Source organism: Coregonus lavaretus (assembly GCF_964263955.1).
Source record: "Coregonus lavaretus genome assembly, chromosome: 10".
Taxonomy (NCBI): Eukaryota; Metazoa; Chordata; class Actinopteri; order Salmoniformes; family Salmonidae; genus Coregonus; species Coregonus lavaretus.
Window position 1 is genome coordinate 21,622,014 of NC_139997.1, and position 21,354 is coordinate 21,643,367.

A 21,354-nucleotide genomic window follows, 5' to 3' on the forward strand; every position below is an offset into this window, starting at 1 on the left:
ATTACCAAAAGAAACTACCCGGTGTTGAAATAGAAGGAACTATTAAAAGTACACCTATGGGATGTAACCTGTAAGAGATTATTGAGCAGTCAACAAATAATCCGGGTTAAACAAATACAAAAATTACACCAGAAGGAATTAAAATAGCATGTGTGAGAAATAGAATATTAGTTAAGTCAAAAGTCACAAACAACTGTAGATTTTGCTGTAACTCTATCCGTTCTGGAGCCTTATAAACTCCAGGTTACCGATACAACACCAATAATCATGTAAGGTTGTATACGTGTGAGACCTAATGTTTGCTCAAAAGTCACATGAATAATTCCAGGTGGTTGTATAGAGGAGGGAGAACCCATTCCTGTTGTATGAGACTGTCAGGAATTATCAAGATTACATTGTGGGGATCAATCCCTCTGTAAAAGTATGAGATAATTCTGGGGGACTAGTCAAGACTACATATACAGGGAGAGGTGGTTGTATAGAGGAGGGAGAACCCATTCCTGTTGTATGAGACTGTCAGGAATTATCAAGATTACATTGTGGGGATCAATCCCTCTGTAAAAGTATGAGATAATTCTGGGGGACTAGTCAAGATTACATATACAGGAAGGGGTGATTCAAGGTGTTGTTGTGTGAAGCTATTTTGAATTACTTGTTAAATTGACTTGTTATATAGAAGAGGTGGCTAAGGGATTTTTAACAGTACCAACCATGGGGGGGGGCAAATCCTCACAAGAGGTCCCAGAATTTACTGGGGACGAGAAATACTTGATGTAATTAAAATGGAATCCAGGGATAGAAGAAATGTCCATTATGTAACCAGGTGGAGGGAGAGGTATGGTTTTGAGGGACGTCTAGACGCAGATAAACTCGAATCCATGCTTAAACAGATACATAAGGTGTGTAAAGGAGAAATAAGCAGTGAGAGAGAGAGAGAGTAGGAGGGGGCCAGTACCCACTGATAGCCTTACCTAATCTATTGGCGGGGAATGAAAGGGGCCCCAGCAACCTTAGATGTATACAGTAATAATAATAATATGCCATTTAGCAGACAGGCCATGAACACAGAGGACGTGGCCAGAGCGGTAGAAGGAATGACCCACCCCGAAACAGGAATAGTAAGGTTTGGGCTGCCGTTAGAGGGCAGTGGGTTTCAGGGGATGCCCAGAGGACACTTTTGCCATGGGCCGATTACGGAGAGTATGTTGGGAAAATAACTGAATTGTGTAATAGCCTCAGAGAGACATGCAATCCATCATGAGCAGAATAACAGACAGGACAGAGCCAAGAAAGAAGAGGAAGATGCAGAGTAACTAATTGCCACTCTGGGAGAGATGGCGGGTAGAACTAGAAACTTAGGAGAGAGAGGAGATAAGGCAGGAAGAAAAGAGAAGTGAGTGAGAGGGAAAGAGAAGTGAAGGTTGAGGTCTCCGTGCCTCCCCCAGAGCAGAGGGCAGAAAGGTTATATCCAAACTTGGCAGACCAGGCATGGAGAGAAAATCCAGATGATGAATACGTAGGGAGGAGAAGGAGAGTGCAGAGGAATAATGTTGCCCCCAACCGGCCCCACCTCCCTATGAGGAAGAAGGGGCTGGAGGAGGAAGGGAAGATGAAGGTGAGGAAGAGCCAGAGGTAGAGGAGTACCAGACAAGGGCAGAGAAAGTCAGACAGGAGAGAAAAGAGAGAAAAGAGAGAAGAGTGGGAGAGAGAAGTCCATCCCCCAGCTTTGAGCGTGAGGAAGAGGAAGATAAGGCATGACTAGTCCTTGAGGGAGAAATAGTAGACTCTAGTGAGGGGAAGACTAAGGAACCCTTTGATCCAAATTGTGAGGTGTTTGAATTGGCTACTATTGACTTAGCACTTCAACAGGAACAGAAACCTTATTTGACATTGACAGTAATGGGTATGAAAATTAAATTCCTTTGTGATACGGGAGCCTGCAGGACAGCAACCTGTGCAACAGACAAGCCAGATGGAGTCAGGATTGATGGGGAGAAAATCATAGTGTGATCTGCCTCTGGTCATCAATTTATTGAAAGGTTATCAGCCCCAATAACCCTAAAACATGACCAATCAGGATGAGAGGCAACCATACCCATCCTGATATCTAAGCTGTGTCGGGTAAATTTACTAGGACGTGATGTAATGACTAAATTGAATGTGGTTGTCATTTCTGCTGAGAGGGGAATGAAAGTACACATAGTCAGAGACAATATGGTGGTCTGTGGGGAAGGGGAGCCATGTTATTGGGATAGGCAAGATTTGTTTAGGGTGGGAATAACTGATATTCCCCGAACCTTGATGGAACTTGCTGATGATGTAGTACCAGGCCCCACTAAAATGTCCCCCGATGACCTACACTGTACTCTCTGGTATAACAAACACCCAGGTCCAGATGCAATCTATGAGAAAGCATTATTTAAAACCACAGAAAGGACTATAGCCTTGAAATGGTTTCACTATGACAACACCCACGCAGTAGTGGAGGTGGAACTAGGGCCCCAAAGTCAGAGACTGTTCAGGGAAATATGGAGCCCACATGTGTCCCTAGCAAAGGAGCCAGCAGAGGACTGGAAAGACATGGGCCAGTGGGTATCCAAGGGTAAGAGGATCACTGATTGGGTCAATATTGTGGGTGGCGATCAACACAGCCCATCCACAGATAGTACATTTAGATGAGAATAGCAGATGCTGAGGAGAGGAATACCTGTTGACAGAACAACAGGAGTCAGACTTAAAAGAAGTTCCAGAGCATTTGTGGTCCCGGGGTCCAGCAGACGTAGGATTAATAAAAGGGGTAATTCCAGTACAGGTGATACCCAAATCTAATCATAGGCCATATCAGAAGCAATACCCTATGTAACCAGAAGCAATACAAGGTTTGCAGTTACCAAGAGCAGATTGGGAGGGACCTTGAGGGAGGGCCAATTCCCGGGGAGATAGTGAGGCCAGAAACAAAGGTGCAGTGTCCTGGAAATCACAGTCTGTTTTGTTTTTTTCAGTTCTGCTGGGAGTACATTGGATGATGGGGTTTTGTGTTGAATTAGAGACAGTGAGACTATTAGTCAATACCTAGGAGAGAAGAGAGGTTACGGTAGCAAAGACAGACAAGAAGGAAATGGTAATAGTGGAGACAGGAGTGAGTGGAAGTGTTACAATTGTGACAAAACGGGACATTTTGCTAGAGAATGTGAGGAACCGTGTAGTTACTGTGCAAGGAAAGGGCACCAGTTAAGAAACTGTAGGCAGAAGGGGAAGAGAGAAATCAGGAGTCCTCATGACCTGGCTGTTTGGTTGTTGTTTTTTAATTGGGGTTTTCAAATAAAAAACAACACACCTAGTATGATGTTTATAAAGCCTTGTTGTTTCAATTTTGGGGGGTTTTCAGCAGGTCAAGGGTGATAGGTCTTAGAGGAGCACACAGTGAATTTTATGGAGTTTTTTAGGTTTTGGCTGAGTTTGGGGTATATATGATTTCTTATGAGAATGAATGTCATGAGGATTAATGAACACTTGGGATAAGTAACATTTATTAAATATTTAGAATAATGGTAATGTTTGGTATTCTATGGGATGGTATTTCAATTGCCTCTGAACTCTGTTTTAGCTTTCTGGTGTTAATTAATCATCCACACTGGTAAATTCTAAAGGCATGAGAGGAGGACTTTAAGATAGTTTATTTTACCAATAAATAAAAATAAGGGATGGCAATTGGATGATAAATTACCAATATTACCTAAGTGATTGTTAGGTAGGTGATAATATTGACACATGGGCAGTGACATGTGTCAAAAGGAGGGATGGATGGTAGAACAGATTAGACAACACTTTGTGGCATATGGGATTACTCATTATAAAAAAATTAGACAACACTTTGTGGCATATGGGATTACTCATTATAAAAAAAATATATATATAAAATAAAAAATGTTCAAGATGTGTTATCTGTGCTCAAAATAATCACCAGGGCAGACAAAGGGCACCTCAGGGTGAGTATCCTCCGGCTAAGTACCCTTTCCAGCAATTGGAAATGGATTTTATAGAGTTATCACGGAGTGAAGGGAAGAAATTTAGAGTAACCCCAGATAAAGATGGGTTATCCCCCTTTGAGAAAGTGTTTGGAAGACCTTACAGAATGCCACAGTTGGCAGGACCAGACAGGCAGACATAGAACTAGAGAGCACCCTAGCAGAACACGTGAGAAGGTCGTTTATTAACCACACCTGTATGTCAGAGGTTTTGTGCCCCCACAGGTGAATTAAAGGAGAAGGTGACCCACTCTATCTAACCAGGAGACTGAAGCAGGCCTGGCGGGAAGGGCCCTACCAAGTACTGCCTTTGCCAGCAGAATAGCTGAGAGATCCATCTGGGTGCATGTCACACACTGTAAAAAGGTAAAACCAGCTACACCTGACGAACAAACACAGAGTTAGGAGAAAGATCCGATCACCACTAGGGCTCGGGGGTTGGCTCCTTAACGAAGATTCCCTTACCCTGTCTGATCATCCCTGTGTGAGTTCGATAGAAGGTAAAGCAATGGGTTGGCCTCTGGCATCTGACATGTTCTCAGGGCGAGGGTGGGGATTCACAGGTCTCCCGACGGTAGGTAGCTGTCTGATTGTGGGGGCCATATTCCTAACACACACGGACCCTCCTGTTTCAGCCAGAAGTGGTAGTTAACCTAACACAAGTTGAAAAGGCATAGGAGACAGCTAGACGTAGGGAAAGGGGAAATACTAGGGACTTTAGGGAAGGACATCACCATATGTATGTCACCATGTACATCCTGGGACTATGTAGTTGCTTATACCAAGCGGGGGGGGGGGGATGTGTCAATCTCCATACACAGTTTAGGGACAGGTGTAGTATTGTGAAAGTAGGGAATTATCAGAAATGGCAGTGCGACCCATATGAGGGTAGGTACTGTCTGAAAGTCTGAATTATGCTAAAACAGATTACAGACCTGACAAGTGAGATATCTTCTTCAACTGGGGCACCCTATAGAGTAAACCTCTCTGAGGGAGGTAGTGAGACAGTGCAAACTATAGACCTGAAGGAAGTAGTACAGATGGAGACGGAGTAAATAGATTTTAACCTGTGGTTGGAATGGGTTCAGTATACGGTCCAAAGAGGACTGTTATGCCTGTAGGACAGCCAAACCAAGGTTAACAACTACTCCGTTCCCCTTGACAGGCTTTAACTCTCTGTCAGGTTCCATGCAAGCCACCAAGGAATGTGGTGAAAGAGTCTTGTAGTAACTTGCACTATCTGTATCCCCCCATAACAAAGTCATCCTGACCTGGGTTGCCTCAGTTTGAAGTCACAGGGGATTCTTATTATTGTTTTTCTAGGACTAGTAAGGATAGGATACAGGGTAGGGCATCTTAGCTCCTGCTCCCACACAGAGAATGTCACACCTAAAGAGACCATGACTAATCTCTCCTCTTTGTTGCAGCCAGAGGATTTCAGGAACCAAAACCAGGCCCGTGCTGACATCTGATGGTTGTGTGGTGATAACTGATTGTGAACTCACCTACATACGCAAACAATCAAACGTGTCAGAGACTGGTGAGTTGTCACGTAGAAAGTAGAACCTCCTCCCGGGATCCTTTGATGAAAGGATATATATTGATGGGATAGGAGTACCTCGAGGGGTTCCAGAAGAATTCAAAGCTAGGAATCAGATCGCAGCTGGGTTTGAATCAAGTCTTTTCTGGTGGTCAACAATTAATAAAAACGTAGATTGGATAAATTATATTTACTATAACCAGCAAAGATTTATAAACCACACTCGTGATGCAATAAAGGGATTAGCTGAGCAGACAGCGGCAACTAGCTTAATGACATGGCAGAATAGAATAGTTTTAGATATGCTTTTGGCTGAGCGGGACGGGGTTTGTGTTCTGTTTGGATCTATGTGCTGTACTTTCATCCCCAAACAATACAGCACCGGACGGGTCCGTGACCAAAGCGCTTCAGGGACTCACCACGCTGGCGAACGAACTGGCTGAGAACTCTGGTATTGATAGCTCCCTAAACGGTTAGTTTGATAACATATTTGGTAAATGGAAAACTATTGTTGTAACTATTCTGGGTGAAGTTATAGCTTCTATGGGTATACTTGTTCTTTGTGGATGTTGTCTTATTCCCTGTGTCTGAGGGTTGGTGAGCAAGGCTCAATCCCGGCCCAATCCCGGACTCCGACCTAAGGAATGAAGGATATGACCTACCAGGCTTGGTGGAGGACGACGACGATCCAGATAATTTGAGACTGGATGTTTTCCTAGAACTATAAATCTCTAGTTTAAAAGTTATTGTAATGATCTTTTGTGTATTAAAGTCTCGTTTTAAGTATGATGTACTAGTTACCATTGCTAAAAAGTAACGTTATGCTTTTAATCATGGGGTAACCCTGATGAACCTGTAATGTTTTAATATGCAAACCAACTTATATACTTCAATGAGTGTGATTCATTTCTATAACAACATATATTTTGTATGTGTGTAATATTTAGTCAAAGGGTGGAATTGATAGATTAATTATTAATGACTAATTATTACACCCTGAAACTGTGTATAATGTGTGAGTGTAGGACCAGTAAAGGCTATGGCATTGAGCCACTATTTAGCAATGTGAGTAAGAGTCAGGCCAGACAACAAAGACAACTGAGAAACTAAGATAAAGAGGCCTCCCAATTTAGGGAGGGGAGAAACTGTTATGAAAACATGGTGCAGAATATTGTGAGAACGGCAATAACTGAGTAAAGCAGGGAGTAGGATATGTGTGTGTGTGTGTGTATGTATGTGTGTATGCATGTGTGTATATGTGTGTGTGTGTGAACTGAAGGTCAGTAGAGCAGTTTTAGAGTGGAAAACTACAGCCCGCCTACAGAGGGAAGGGATTTCTTTTTGTATGACGTATGAGTATAAAAGATGGACTCTGAAATTGTGATGGCAGAATTCTCAATGAATAAATATCTCTGACCATGCAGACCGGGACTCTGGGCGTTACTTAAATCCCAAAAGACTTACAACCTTTTGGGAGACGCACAGAGACACTAAAATAGTTTGTTAAATAATTCACATAACAATAGCACAAAAAATTACAGCATATATGCTTTGAGACCACGTCTTACCTGTAAACGGCCCGCTTGTCGGACTCCAGCTGGGCCTGGGGGTCAAGGGTCACACTGATGGGGGTGTTCCCAGCCTCCGAGGATGCTGGGATATGGACCTGCTGGGCCTTGGAGTTCTGTTGGGTGGTGCCCGTCATCTGAGGGCAGAGCAAACAGAACCACAGTGAAATACAATACATAGAATGGTAGCCCTGGTCCCAGATCTGTCAGTGCATTAGCTAACTCAGAACCACAGTCAACTGCATAGACTGGTAGCCTGGTCCCAGATCTGTATTTTCATTAGCCCTCTTCTGACTGGGCTTTCTACTTAGAAGACTGGGTTTGTGTTCCACTATCTCATCTCTAGCAGGCATGTACACACACACCTTATCAGATTCTGTTAACTACATGATAGTGGATAGACAACCAGCTTGATCTTTCCACATGGCCTATGAAAGATGAGCGTGTTATTTTGATGTGATGGTCTGGATGTGTACAATGCATCTCTTCAATCGTGCCCCCCCCCCCCCCCCCCCCTCCCCCTCATCTCCTTTTCCCCCTCAGCCTTTGGAGAGAAGGGAATGGGTCCCCCCCCCCCCCCCCCCCGTGTTGGTTTGGGGAGGAAGCATCTTAATCTCGGCTCCAAATGGGAAATAAATTAGCTTCTTCACACTTAACTGGCTCTCATTTGCATTTTGTTGCCAGCGCTGACTGTTGCTTTGGCGCTCTCCCCTGTCACTAATCCTCTGGGCGGAAGGAGACAGGGAGGGGGATGGTGAGGCTCTGATTGAACCTGCTTTACTTCCTTCTCTAGGATACTGCTTAGCTAGGATGAGGTTAAAGGGCAATTCCGCCACTCTTCAACCTCATATTCATTTTCTCCAGCATCATACCAGCGTCTACATATGTGAATATGGCGCGTTTCTATGGTCTGTGGTTAAAAAGATACGAGGAAAGGTCCTTTAAAATGCCTTTCTGTGACATCACAGGGTAGGATTAAAAGTAAGAAAAACATTTATTTTCAAAACCTTCAACAAGTTTCTAGCTAGAGGGAGGGTATTTACTTTCTCACCATGTTGTAGATATATAGTTCCTTGGCAGCAGCTAATAGGAATCCCTAATAAATACAAAAATAAATACAAACATCTCATAGTGTTTGAAAATCATTGTTTTTAAAATTAGAATTATTTTACTAATATTTTTTTCTACAAAACATATAAAAGCACTGTTTTCACATATGTAGACACCATTATTGTGTTGGAGATAATGAAAATGAGGTTGAAAAGTGGTGGATTTGCCCTGTTGTTCTAAGGTCCCGTGTAGCTCAGTTGGTAGAGCATGGCGCTTGCAATGCCAGGGTTGTGGGTTCGATTCCCACAGGGGCCCAGTATGAAAAAAATGTATGCACTCACTAACTGTAAGTCGCTCTGGATAAGAGCGTCTGCTAAATGACAAAAAAAAAGGTCATTTTGTCTCCTAATGACGAAGGTTGAGATTGAGGTAGGGTAAACTGGTCCTAGATCTGCAGTTAGGTCTAGTATCTACTTCAAACTCATATAACAATGTTTGTTTGGAAGTGCATTTGACTAAAGACAAATAAAATACTGTAGAATGTTTTCTATAAGGATTTTTCAATTGATTAACTACATTTAAATCCATTTCCTTAATTGACTGAAATGAAAACTGCTTTGACCCCAACCCTGAGCTGACCACTAGTGGTGTACTAACCTGTTGGCTCTCCTGGTACGATGGTGGAGGAACGCTCTGAGTGGCCATCATTGTCAGTGCTGGGGACACATGTTGCATCATGGGACAGATTCACATGGAGACCTGCAGGGGGACACAAACACACATGGTGTTAGGAGTACATTATCATGTAAACGTGTTGATAGAAGTGGTCTCTATCTGCGGGACCAGGGTCAGGGCCTGTATTCATAAAGCATCACAGAGTAGGAGAGCTACAGTTATGCATTTTAGACCATGATGAATAAGACTACATTGACAGGGGGGGACATGATCCTAGATCAACACTGGGAAGTGTTATGAATACCCAGGTATTTACCTAATCAGCTTTAGTGGGTGGTTTATCCTTGCTACTCTCACTTTTACCATGCTTGGTGCGTTTCTATGTATACCAAACAAAAATATAAATGCAACATGCAACAATTTCTAAGATTTTACTGAGTTACAGTTCATATAAGGAAATCAGTCAATTGAAATAAACGAATTAGGCCCTAATCTATGGATTTCACATGACTGGGAATACAGATATTCATCTGTTGGTCACAGATACCTTAAAAATAAGGTAGGGGCGTAGATCAGAAAACCAATCAGTATCTGTTGTGACCACCATTTTCCTCATGCAGCGTGACACATCTCCTTCGCATAGATCCAGAGCACGTCGATCCAGAGCATCCCAAACATGCTCAATGGGTGACATGTCTGGTGAGTATGCAGGCCATGGAAGAACTGGGACATTTTCAGCTTCCATGAATTGTGTACAGATCGTTGCGACATGGAGCCATGCATTATCATGCTGAAACATGAGGTGATGGCGGTGGATGAATGGCACGACAATGGGCCTCAGGATCTCGTCACAGTATCTCTGTGCATTCAAATTGCCATTGATAAAATGCAATTGTGTTCATTGTCCGTAGCTTATGCCTACCCATACCATAACCCCACAGCCACTATGGGGCACTCTGTTCAAAACATTGACATCAGCAAACCACTCGCCCACACAATATTTTTGTTCAGTGTACATTAATAAAATACTTGATTGTTTTGATTTAACAGGGTGATAACATATTTTATGAAAAACCTTTAAAAACCTTTTAATGACTTGAATAAATATGCCTATGTAGCAATTGTCAAATTTTGACAAAGCAGAAAACTCACTTCCACAAAATCCACAAAATGATTAACTTGCTGTACAGTATGTAAAATGCATATTGTGTTGAGAATGAGTGAGCAGCAGTTGTCTGGTTTATTACTGCACCAGACAGCCACCAGGTGCTGCTATGACTAAGTAATGGGAGAGGGGAAATCTCTCTCTCTCTCTCTCTCTCTCTCTCTCTCTCTCTCTCTCTCTCTCTCTCTCTCTCTCTCTCTCTCTCTCTCTCTCTCTCTCTCTCTCTCTCTCTCTCTCTCTCTCTCTCTCTCTCTCTCTCTCTCTCTCTCTCTCTCTCTCTCTCTCTCTCTCTCTCTCTCTCTCTCTCTCTCTCTCTCTCTCTCACATATGATACATTGTAAAATGCAAAAACAACCAAAATGTAGACCTGCACAACATAGTGCCTACCAAAGTGCAAAAGCAACGCAAAAATGGACCTACAACAGATGTAACATCACAGAACAGGTGACATTATAATAAGACTCAACAACATAACACACAGTAAGGGATCAGTGCCCTTGTTTTCCCCATGTAGTGGATGGTAGGTTATAGTTATGAAACCAAGCCAATCAGTGTCCAATTAAAGCTCCAGTCAGTGGACTAATTGCTATCGTCCAGAGCTGGAGGAGTCCCGCAGGGTTGTATACTGTACCTGATGGAGTTATAGGGTCTCTGGAGTTAACACATGCATTCGCACACACACACCCACCACACACACAGACACTATTCCCATGTAACGCACAACATCAGTGAAACAGCATGTCTAGTCATGAGCATGAAGGTCCCTTTGGATGGTAGGGTATGAATCACATTCATTGCTGGTGTGGTTACAGGAAGATTGGGAGTGGTACTGTGGAATAGATGATACAGTATTTGTCATCCTTACTAAGAAGTCTGAACTTGCAAGGTATAATTGTTAACAGCCAGAGGGGTCTAGGAGTTAAATCAGATTGAGATTGTGAGTCATACCAAAAAAAAGCTAGACACAGGGAGTCGCATTGGACTGAACCATTTCAACTCTATTTTACAGACAGAAAGGGCAAGAACAGGGCACAAATACCCATGCTTCCATGCAAATAACTGAGACATTATGACATGTACTTAAAAAAATAGCCATACAGATGTAGGATCTTAATTTGAGCCAGTTTGCCACAGTAGGAACATAATCTTGCAGCAACAGGAAATGTGATTTATTATGTGGATTTTATTTACGCCTAATGGACATTTTTGTAGGGGTTGATACATGTTTCATAAGGGAAAATCAAATCATTTACAAACCTCAAATACACTACAAGTTTAAAATTTCCTGCATTGCAGGAAAGTTCTTCTGCAACAGGGTGGTCAAATTCAGATCCTACATCTGTATATTATACCCAGTCACCATTTGCATAAATAATTCCCCTGCTCTACTCTGAATAGAAACAGTCTTTGAGTTTGAGGGGACACAAGTGCACAAGACAGCACAAGGACCCAGACAGCCAGACAAGAGAGGAAGTGATGCGAACGGCTTCTCATCTCTCCCCCAGACACAGACAAGGAGACACAGATGACAGGCGTGCTCCACCAGTGAGCTCATCCCATCCTATCCTAGGACACGGGCCTGGCACCAACGTGTGTGGAAAAGTGCCGGGGAGGCTCTAAAACACAACCACCCCTCAACTCAGCCAGCCCCCCACTTAACTCAAAACAGCTTTTAACACAACATCTTGCTAATGAAATTATTAACCCTCCATCGACACCTATGTCCTCCAAATCGTTCGTATCTCACCTCACATCTTCTAAGGCATTTTTGTACAACCACCCCCAGATTGGATCCTGGCTCTGAAATTGCATATTTTAGTTCATCCGACGAGCTCCAGTCCAAATCATACAAATTGAGGATGATGTGTGTGTGTGAGTGTGATTTGTATACTGATTTCTCTCCTGGCTTGTGTTCTCGTTCCAAGTGGTTTCACCTAAAAGGCATCTCCTCTCTTATCGGTCTTCATTTTAATTGCAAATGCAGGGTTGGTAATTAAATGGAAAATTGCACATTAATTGATGAGACTAAAAGATAAAGCAATTCCAATTATTGCACAGTACTTTAAGTGGCCTCTCAAGTCTCCAAGTAGGCTACCTAACACAACCACATTACATGCACCCGCAAATACACACACACACATACATGTGCGCACACACACACACACACACACACACACACACATACAGGGGGACAACAAAGGGGCCAAATAACAAAACCTGTATTTTTATCAGGTCAAATATAACACCCAAATAGACAACAAAACTTTCCTTGTAGAATGGTAGGGACACATTTTCCCCTGTCCCAAAGCAGCACAGTAAGTAATTCCACTTTAAGACAAAACCCTCACTGGACCAACTAAGAGGAATATGGCTACACCATAAACCACTAAGTACGTGCCAGTTGTTTCAGGACCCAATGTAGGAAAGGTTATGTGTTTAACAAAGAGCACACCACAAATATTTCCATTCTAAACCGTAAAATCGGCCTACATCATATTGACTCAAAGCCAGTCAGTGGCCAAACCACAGTTTGACACCATTTACCCTTAGTATTGATAGAAAATCCATATCCGGTCACATTTGATGTGATTAAGTCCTATACCATCCACACTTGACTTAATCACATCACATCCTACTGTATACCATCCACACCTTCACCAATCCAACCATTTCAGATCTGTGATTACTTAAAGGAAAGTAGGAAGGAATGAATGCATTTCGAACAGGGCACATGTCTAACAATGTGGCAGGAACGTTAGGTTCAATCGATGAGCCATAACAGGAACCTGCTCCTTGAGAGCCCTGGCTGAGGAAAGGCAAAAGATGTCATCGATATTTCTTGACATGACCTCGGACAACAATCGTTAGCTCCTGGGCCCGGGCTATTGATGAGGCTGGCTGGGGAGGGTGAAAGCACTGCAGTGTCTAGCTGCTCATGTAGCTGGCTGGCTCTGAATTTCTCGGTTTCTGCGTCTTACTCACTATGACTGCAAACAGATAAATATAGTAATGTACTGTATATCACACTCTTTGTCACACTCTCTCTTTCTCTATCTCGTTTTCTCTAAAACTTGCGCCCAACACGTACACACACACCACCACACACACAAACACACACATACACACGCACACATTCCTGTTCCTCTTTTGATAATACTGAGCCAGTGTCAGATTTCTACCAAATGTCAGCCGCAGTTTTTTAAATTTTTTAATTTTTATTTTTTAAACAATTAACTCCCCCACCAAACACAAACAGTTAAATAAGAAGTGTTAGTAAGAAATTAGCCTGAATGTTGGAAGTGCAAAGACCTCTCCATTGACGTATCTGACACACAGCGATTGGGCACTCTTGAACACAGCTCTGCTAGGTTTCCCAGCAAACAGAAAACAGGTGATGCCTGCAGTCAAGGGAATGTGCTCAGATGAGTGTTTACAGCGCACACACACTTCATCCAAATACTCTCACGAGTGGCCTTACTAAAAAGTCTGGTAAAGAAACCATGTGTTCGAGGATGTTGCACGATTCTTTCCAACACACACATACTGACAAACTATCAACAGCATAACACAGATTTACTTCAAGATCGATCCCACATATGATTGCTTCATGCTGTTCAATGCCTGACTTAGAGACTGACCCTTGTTGGTTTTCTCATTCTCCGATGTTAAGAACATGTCGGAATGTGGCAGTTTAAAATTGATTTTGTCGTTGGTGCGCCACGCTCTGATTTCAATTGCGCATTCTGGATCATGAAGGAGAAAACCACTGAGAGACTACAACCACAACATTTGCTTGAACCAAAGGGCTGCCATTTCCAAAATTGAAATCCCCCCCTAACCCTAACCTTAACCCAAACCCTAACCCTAACCTTAACCCAAAAACCTAACCTTAACCCTAACCTTAAAACTAACCCTAGCTCCTAACCCTAACCCTTAACGTAATTCTAACCCTAACACTAATTCTAAACTTAACCCTTAACCCCCTAGAAATAGCATTTGATTTTGTGGGGACTAACAAAATGTCCCCAGTTGGTCAAATTTCTGTTTGTTTACTACTCTTGTGGGGACTTCTGGTCCCCACAAGAGTAGTTAAACACGTCCACACACACCCACACACACACCCACACACACACACACACACACACACACAAACTGTGGAGGTAATAACTCAGAAGCCCAATGTGGATGGTTTTGATGCTGTGGCTTGGTGAAGGACACTCATAGACATTGTTATAAACATAAGTTCAGCAGAGGTCACTGCACAGATACTGCTTTGGGAGAGACTCTTTGTTGCAGATTGATTTGTTTTTGTTACACATTGATTTATTTTGTCTTCACCCCCGATGGTGAAATTGTATTGATGAATCCAGCAAAGAACGGTAGAAGTTAATTAACTCATGTCTGACAAGTTTGCATACTGCCATAGTGTCCATTGAATGTTGGGTAACACTATCTATGAACTACCTGTTTATAATGCCACATAGTGCAATCCAAGGCTTCTTATAAGCATTCATAATAGCTCACAGCTTTCAACAGCTTTTATAAATGTATTAAGGCTATAGATTCATTCATGCATCAAACAAATAGCATAATGCATTATAAAGAGGAATAGTTCCTTATAAGACCCTATATGAACGCACGAGTGCATATAATGCGGTTTTAAGTCAGGTGACTCACAGAAAGTGTTTCTGAATGTTCACTTCCCACCCTTTCATACAAACCAGACAAAATGACCTTGAATGATAAATGCTACTTCCTAATGACATAGTTCTTTAGTAGATTTTGTGATAATGTCCTTCATACATTTAAATGTGCCACATAAACATAAAAAACACACTACCATTTCCCAGGAGTATTTTCCGTCCACATACAACAGCATCAGTCGCCCAATCTGACTCCAATTCTTGTTTTCTTTGTATTTATGCAAATTATTGTTTGGATATTACAGATTCAGATGTGATTGCATTCTGTCCTGCTTTTTAAAATGAGATTAAAGACTCGACTATGGATGTTGATGAGACTACTACAGTGTGGTGAAATTTGTGTAATTCCCTAAAGGCGAATGGTTCGCATGCAAATAACCTTATTAGCATATCTAAAAGCTGTTATTATAATTAGGTTGTTTTTTTTCTAAATAGGGTACACATACCCTAGGATGAAAAGGAGAGGAATATACATGTTTCACACAAAATTGCAAAACCTAAAAACTGTATAAACTGTATAAAATCTGGATAAAGTGTAGATGCACGTTCAACAAGGGAAATAATTCACGAATGTTAGCTAACATTAATAATAATAACTGATCGGATTTATATAGTGCCTTTCCACCTACAGTAGGTGCTCAAAGTGCTTTACATAGTCTGGGGGGAACATTCACCTCTTCCACCACCAATATGTAGCACTCACTTGGGTGATGCACGACAACCATTTTTTGTGCCAAAAAGCTCACCACACATCATTTATCAGGGTGGAGAGGTGAGGAGTGATATATGCCAATTAGGAACGAGGGGGATGATTACGTGGCCATGATGGAATGGGGCCAGGTTAGGAATTTAGCCATGACACCGGGGTTAACACCCATACTCTTACGATAAGTGGCATGGGATTTTTTATGACCAAAGAGAGGCAGGACACCCATTTAATGTCCCATCCGAAAGACAGCACCCTACACAGGGCAATTTCCCCTTCACTGCCCTGGAGCATTGGGATCTCCTTAGACCAAAGGGATGAGTTCCCCCTACTGGCCCTCCAACACCACTTCCGAAATTCAGCTCAGGTGCATCCTGTTTCCATTGATCATCCTTGAGATGTTTCTACAACTTGACTGGAGTCCACCTGTTGGAAATTCAATTGATTGGACATGATTAGGAAAGGCACACACCTGTCTATTTAAGGTCAGGGAGGTGACAGAGCTCCAGAGTTCCTCTGTGGAGATGGGAGAACCCGATCGAACATCTCAGGAGAGACCTGAAAATAGCTGTGCAGCAATGCTTCCCATCCAACCTGACAGAGTTTGAGAGGATCTGCAGAGAAGAATAGGAGAAACTCCCCAAATACAGGTGTGCCAAGCTTGTAACGTCATACCCCAAGAAGACTCAATGCTGTAATCGCTGCCAATGGTGCTTCAACAAAGTACTGAGTAAAGGGTCTGAATACTTATGTAAATGTGATATTTCCGGTTTTTAAATTTAATAAATTAGCAAAAATGTCTATAAACCTGCTTTTGCTTTGTCATTATGGAGTATTGTGTGTTGATTGATGAGGGGAAAAAACGATTTATTCAATTTTAGAATATGGCTGGAACATAATGTGGAAAAAGTAAAGGGGTCTGAATACTTTCCGAAGGCACTGTATTTAGTAGGTGAACTACGGTATAAGAATAATTTAATTCCAGAGCTCTGTTGATGACACCAATCAAAATAGCCAGATTATTTCAGAGTAGATTGCCATTTTCAATCAAACTTCCTGTGCACCGAAATACATGAATGCATTAGCCAGCCTAATAAAGACAATCTAAATGCTGTTGATATTATTTTCCAGGTGAATTGGAAAACATTCAGCCTATTTGTGCCTTTCTGTTTTTTAAACCCTTAGGCACTTAGGCTTCTTCCATGTATTCGTAGGCACTTGTTTTTCCTCCCTCTCTTCCTCCCTCATAGACTTACAAATCCAGTCAAACAGCATTTTGAGGGACTTCCATTTGGAGACCTTCAGTGCATCCTCCTACACACCACATAGCTTTCATTCTGTGAGTTGTGCTAAGCCGGCTCTGAATGTACCAGCATCTTGATGTTATTAGCCTGACGCCGGGCCGAGCAGGCAGCGTGTCCCGTGGTTGACACACAGCAGTCGCATTTCCTCCCTAAGCTGATAAAAATCAGAATATTGAAGGCTGAAAATTCTGCCTGAAATTGGAACTCCTGAGCTTGGCGAGAGGAGCGTAATCTTCAAAAGTTTGCTGTCTTCGAATCGTTTCCGTGGCCCTCTCTCTCTTCTTCTTCCACTCTCATGTTCACAGGCGATACGCTGGTGAGAACATTGTGTGGCTTATCTGCTATTGCATCTGCGAGGCCGTTTTAAAATGGATACCTCCTTATCAGTGGACTTGTGAGTGCGCGACGCCTGTGTCACTCCGGTTAAACTTTAGGTGGTGGTTGTGGTACATGACAAATACTGTAACTAAGTGACATGGATGGTGTAATACACGTGGGCCCTACCTCAGATGAAAAATATGAGCATGGCCTTATTTCTATTACAGCATATTGGATGACTGTCATTCATATTCCATTCAGCCAGCTCAGTGTAACATCAATAGGTTTTGGCTACTACATGACACTCAAATGTTCCCTATACCCATCATGATGTTGCTACAATCTAGCCTACAAATACAAGTTTACAACGTAGGTGCACAGGTCGAGAGAAATTAGAGTAATCAAGGTGACAGACAGTGACACATTCAATACTGCCTTGCACACTCTTGCCTGCATCTAGCTGATCTAGGTTGTAATCATTAGTCCAACAGTTGCAAACGTGTTTCTATTGGACAAATTTATGCAAACACAGAATTAGCAGCCAAATGTAAACCGCATGATCACTTTGCTCGTTGTATATATAATTCCTCTCTCCTCCTCTCACCTCTTCCCTTCACTTGTGGACTTCAGTGCACAATACAAGAGCTGTCTGTGAACAGGCAAAAATAACTTTCCAAGCCAAATTTTCATTCCATAACCACTAACCACAGCCTACATCGTTGTTACCATATTAAGGTCATAATCATCATAGGTACTAGAACTAACACGCTAGTAAAGAGTACAGCAAGCAGTTTAGCAGTTACACCGGTTGGCCCCGGTGGCAATAAATGAATAAAACCAAAAGCTTACCTTGACTTGGAAGAGTTCCAATGTTGGATAGCATTAGCCAGCTAGCTAACATAGCATCCCTCTCTGTTTGAACCGGGTGTTTGAGTAGGCTAAACTTGCTAGCTAAGTAAGTGAAAGTAAAAAATATACATACTATTTTCCCAACACCTTGGAGGGGCCAAATTAACTCAGTTTTTTTGCAGTAACATATCGTACCAAATGGATGACGTAGTACACCGTTGTGCCCAATTTTCAGGGACCTGTTTTGCCTCATGAGCACTACTTTCAAAACTACTGGCTGAAATCACTTTAAGGGGAGCATGACTCCATGTCCCATACCCTTAGTTCAACTTCAAACATCTTTACACAACAGCTATTAGAGTGATTATTAGGTATACAACACCTAACATTGACACCGAGGGTAAATCAAGAGTTTACAAAGTTGACATGAGTTAAACGAACGGCCAGTGCCATGCCATGCCCTGCATGGTGCCACCGGAGGGTGAGGGCACATTGTGTAACTGTCATTGGCAGGCATGTGGCAGTGGAGGGGGATATTAAGAGCACCTAGTCATCTGCATGCAGAGGATTCCATCTCTTTATCCTCCTTCCATCCCTCTTTCCCTCCCCTTCAAGGGACAGGCGAGGGGGAATATTTGAGGAGAGCGGCGGGGGGCTAGTGAGTTGGGGGATTAGCAGGTGGGTGGGCGGGGGTGTAGAGGGGGTAGAAGGGTTGGGATGGGCAGCCTTGATTGTCAGCAGATTCCTGGTGGAGAGGGTTTGAGGCCCCCTCGTCGGGGTCTGGATGAGCCGCCGAGGGGGGTCAGGCTATTATGGCATGTGGAGGAACCAGGGCAAGGTGGATGACATTTACATTTACATTTTAGTCATTTAGCAGACGCTCTTATCCAGAGCGACTTACAGTTAGTGAGTGCATACATTTTCATACTGCAGCATCTGGGGAGGTGGTAGGGAGAAAGACCTTCACCTCATGAGGGTGTTCGTTTGCAATGTGGGGTTGGACCCATGAGGAAACCTAAGGGTAACCAAGGCTTGGTTGAGCTGAATGAGAGATTGGTGCACAAAGTCTAAAAACTGTCTGAAAGATAGCTAGGCTACTGAATATGCTAGCTAATTGAGATCCAGTTCATGCATGCTCCCTTCAAAATTATTAAAAAGTGAAGGACTATTATCCCTATCTGCAGTTTCATCCCCTGCAACAAAGAACCGCTCCCCTCATTTTAGCTCTTAATCTAGATTTATTTTTCCTGTCAAATGGAAATCTGATAACTGTCCCCAACAATTCCCAAGGGCCTGGTAATTACGATATCACTTGCTGATACCCTAAAAAAACACAATTCATACAATCATCGTGGGTATGCCATAATGTCAAAATAACTGTGTCGGGGCACATGGAGAGCCAGGAGAGCCATCTAGAACACAAACCAGGCAGTGGGGAAGAAAGAGACAATAAAAAGTAGGCCGGAGCTCTGAAATGAGAGGGGCGAATAATGAGGGAGACGCTGGTGTTTGCTGCTCTTGGCACCGACAGCTGATGTTTGTCTTCGTGTCGGGGAAGGAGCCCAGCCGAATGGAATCCTTGGAAACACCAAACAATCCAATATTAAATTTCCTCTCTCAAATGCCACAGGGGAGCATGCGTGGGGTGATGAGGGAGAGAGGGGGAGCGAGAAAGCCAGAACTAGAGAAAGAGGGAGAAAGGGAGTAGGAGAGAGGAAGAGAGACACAAGTAGATAAAGAAAGAGAGAGAAGGTAAGAGATGAAAGGAGCCAGAAGGAGATAAAGAGAGAGAGGAGAGCAGCCAACACCAGAGAGAACAGAGACGTTAGTGAGTCAGTATTACCAATGCTGTTTTAAAATGGGAAAAAATAGAAAATGCATGGCTATCATGAGCCAGCGATCAGAACTAAACTGGCAAGAAGCTGCAGGTGCATCAACAAGTCCACAAAATGAGTGCCTTTTGCATCCCTTTGATATTTTAAGTAGAAATTGTGCACAAATTTAGAATTTTAAAAGCCTGTTATATTAAATACACTTCCCTTTAATATAGACCACATGGAAAATTCTATAAATCCGATTTTTAATATGAATAAAGACTTGCTAAAGTGCAAAACTTCTGCATCCTCTGTGACTTCTAGGGAGATTTTAACCCACTTAACCCCCAACTTTCTCAAAGTTTTCACCGTCATTGTAAAGCCCTAGTTATTGTGTTGCTTTGACAAAGTCATTTCTGAAGATGATTATTTATTTAATGTGATTAGTGATACATTTTAAGGTAAAATAAAAACCTGTCCAAACCTGTTATGTGAACTGAACTCTTGTTTTAATATGGTGAAACTATTCCTTTAAAAAAGAACATTCAAAACCATGTAAGCTGGTTCTACTATTTTTGGCCATTTGTGGTGTTTTGTGGTGGAAAACTGAGTGGGTCGAGCAAAACACGTCACCCATAAATAGAAAGGTTTTCATAATAAAAACATTTGTGAAGCTTGCATTGAATTGCCCCCTGTCACAAGGGGATTTATAGCTGATTTAAGGTGAAATCATCAACACTGTTACAGTCAACCCTGTTACCTTATTTGGCACTTATTAGGCACTTACTATAGATTGTTTTTTATTTAACCTCTTAAGATGGGAAAAAAGTATTTTTATTAAGTTGAAAATGTGCTCTTTATGACAGAATTTAAATTAGGTGAAATAAAACTTTTTTTGGTTCACCAAGTTACACTACTCAAAAGGTACCTAATTGGTGGAACGACCCTAATTTGTCTGCGAGCCAATCTACAGGAAAGTCCCAAATGAAAGGTCTCCACTACTCCCATCCACTATCCTCAAGTCCGCAAAGTCAAAACTCCTTCCTTTCCCTACAACTCAGGACTAGTTACTTTGCTGAAATGCTCATCAAGGCTAGTATATCTGCGTCGAAGCCAGAGCCATGTGATCCCGGTTACATATGTAGCCTAGCCTCTGTGGCTGGCCTGATATTACAGTCTAAATACCCATTGGACTGGAGGGTTAGTGGGGGGGGGGGGGGTTGGGTGCAGCATGAAATGAATTAAAACAAATCTGTTTCAACCATACATGGACTTAGCCCAGGGTTTTAACCCAGGTATCCTATCTCTCCTCTGGGCTTTTGGAAGCCTTTGGAAGATGGCGAAACAGTGCCTTTCCCAAGCCGTCAGCGGGGTCCTACACATTAGTGCACAACGTAGAAAAATGTTTTACAACTGAAAGTGAAAACAAGCTTTTCCTTTTGGCCAAGTTCAGGTAGTTCCTCCCCGTTTCGATCCATTTTCTTCTATTTGGTGCCTAATGAACACTACCCACTGCCCACAGCTCCATAGTTATCCCTCTCTCCCTATAGCCTAGGCCCAGGCCCAGCCCCAGCCAAAAGGACATCTGGAGTGCATTAGCTCTGAGGACATTGGATCTCCCCCGAGCGGCAAGG

At 42.6% G+C, this 21,354-nt stretch overlaps 1 protein-coding gene across 1 annotated transcript in view; it reads right to left on the bottom strand.

Moving 5' to 3' along the window:
• LOC311136251 (homeobox protein PKNOX2-like) overlaps positions 1 to 21,354 on the bottom strand; it is an 89,087-nt gene that overhangs the window by 33,335 nt on the left and 34,398 nt on the right. Inside the window, exons 3-4 of the mRNA XM_084170383.1 lie at positions 8,844 to 8,945; positions 7,137 to 7,273 (exon numbers count right to left, since the gene is read on the bottom strand). Coding sequence (XP_084026509.1) covers positions 7,137 to 7,273; positions 8,844 to 8,924 — 218 coding nt within the window. The 5' untranslated portion in view covers positions 8,925 to 8,945. The remainder of the gene's footprint in view (positions 1 to 7,136; positions 7,274 to 8,843; positions 8,946 to 21,354) is intronic.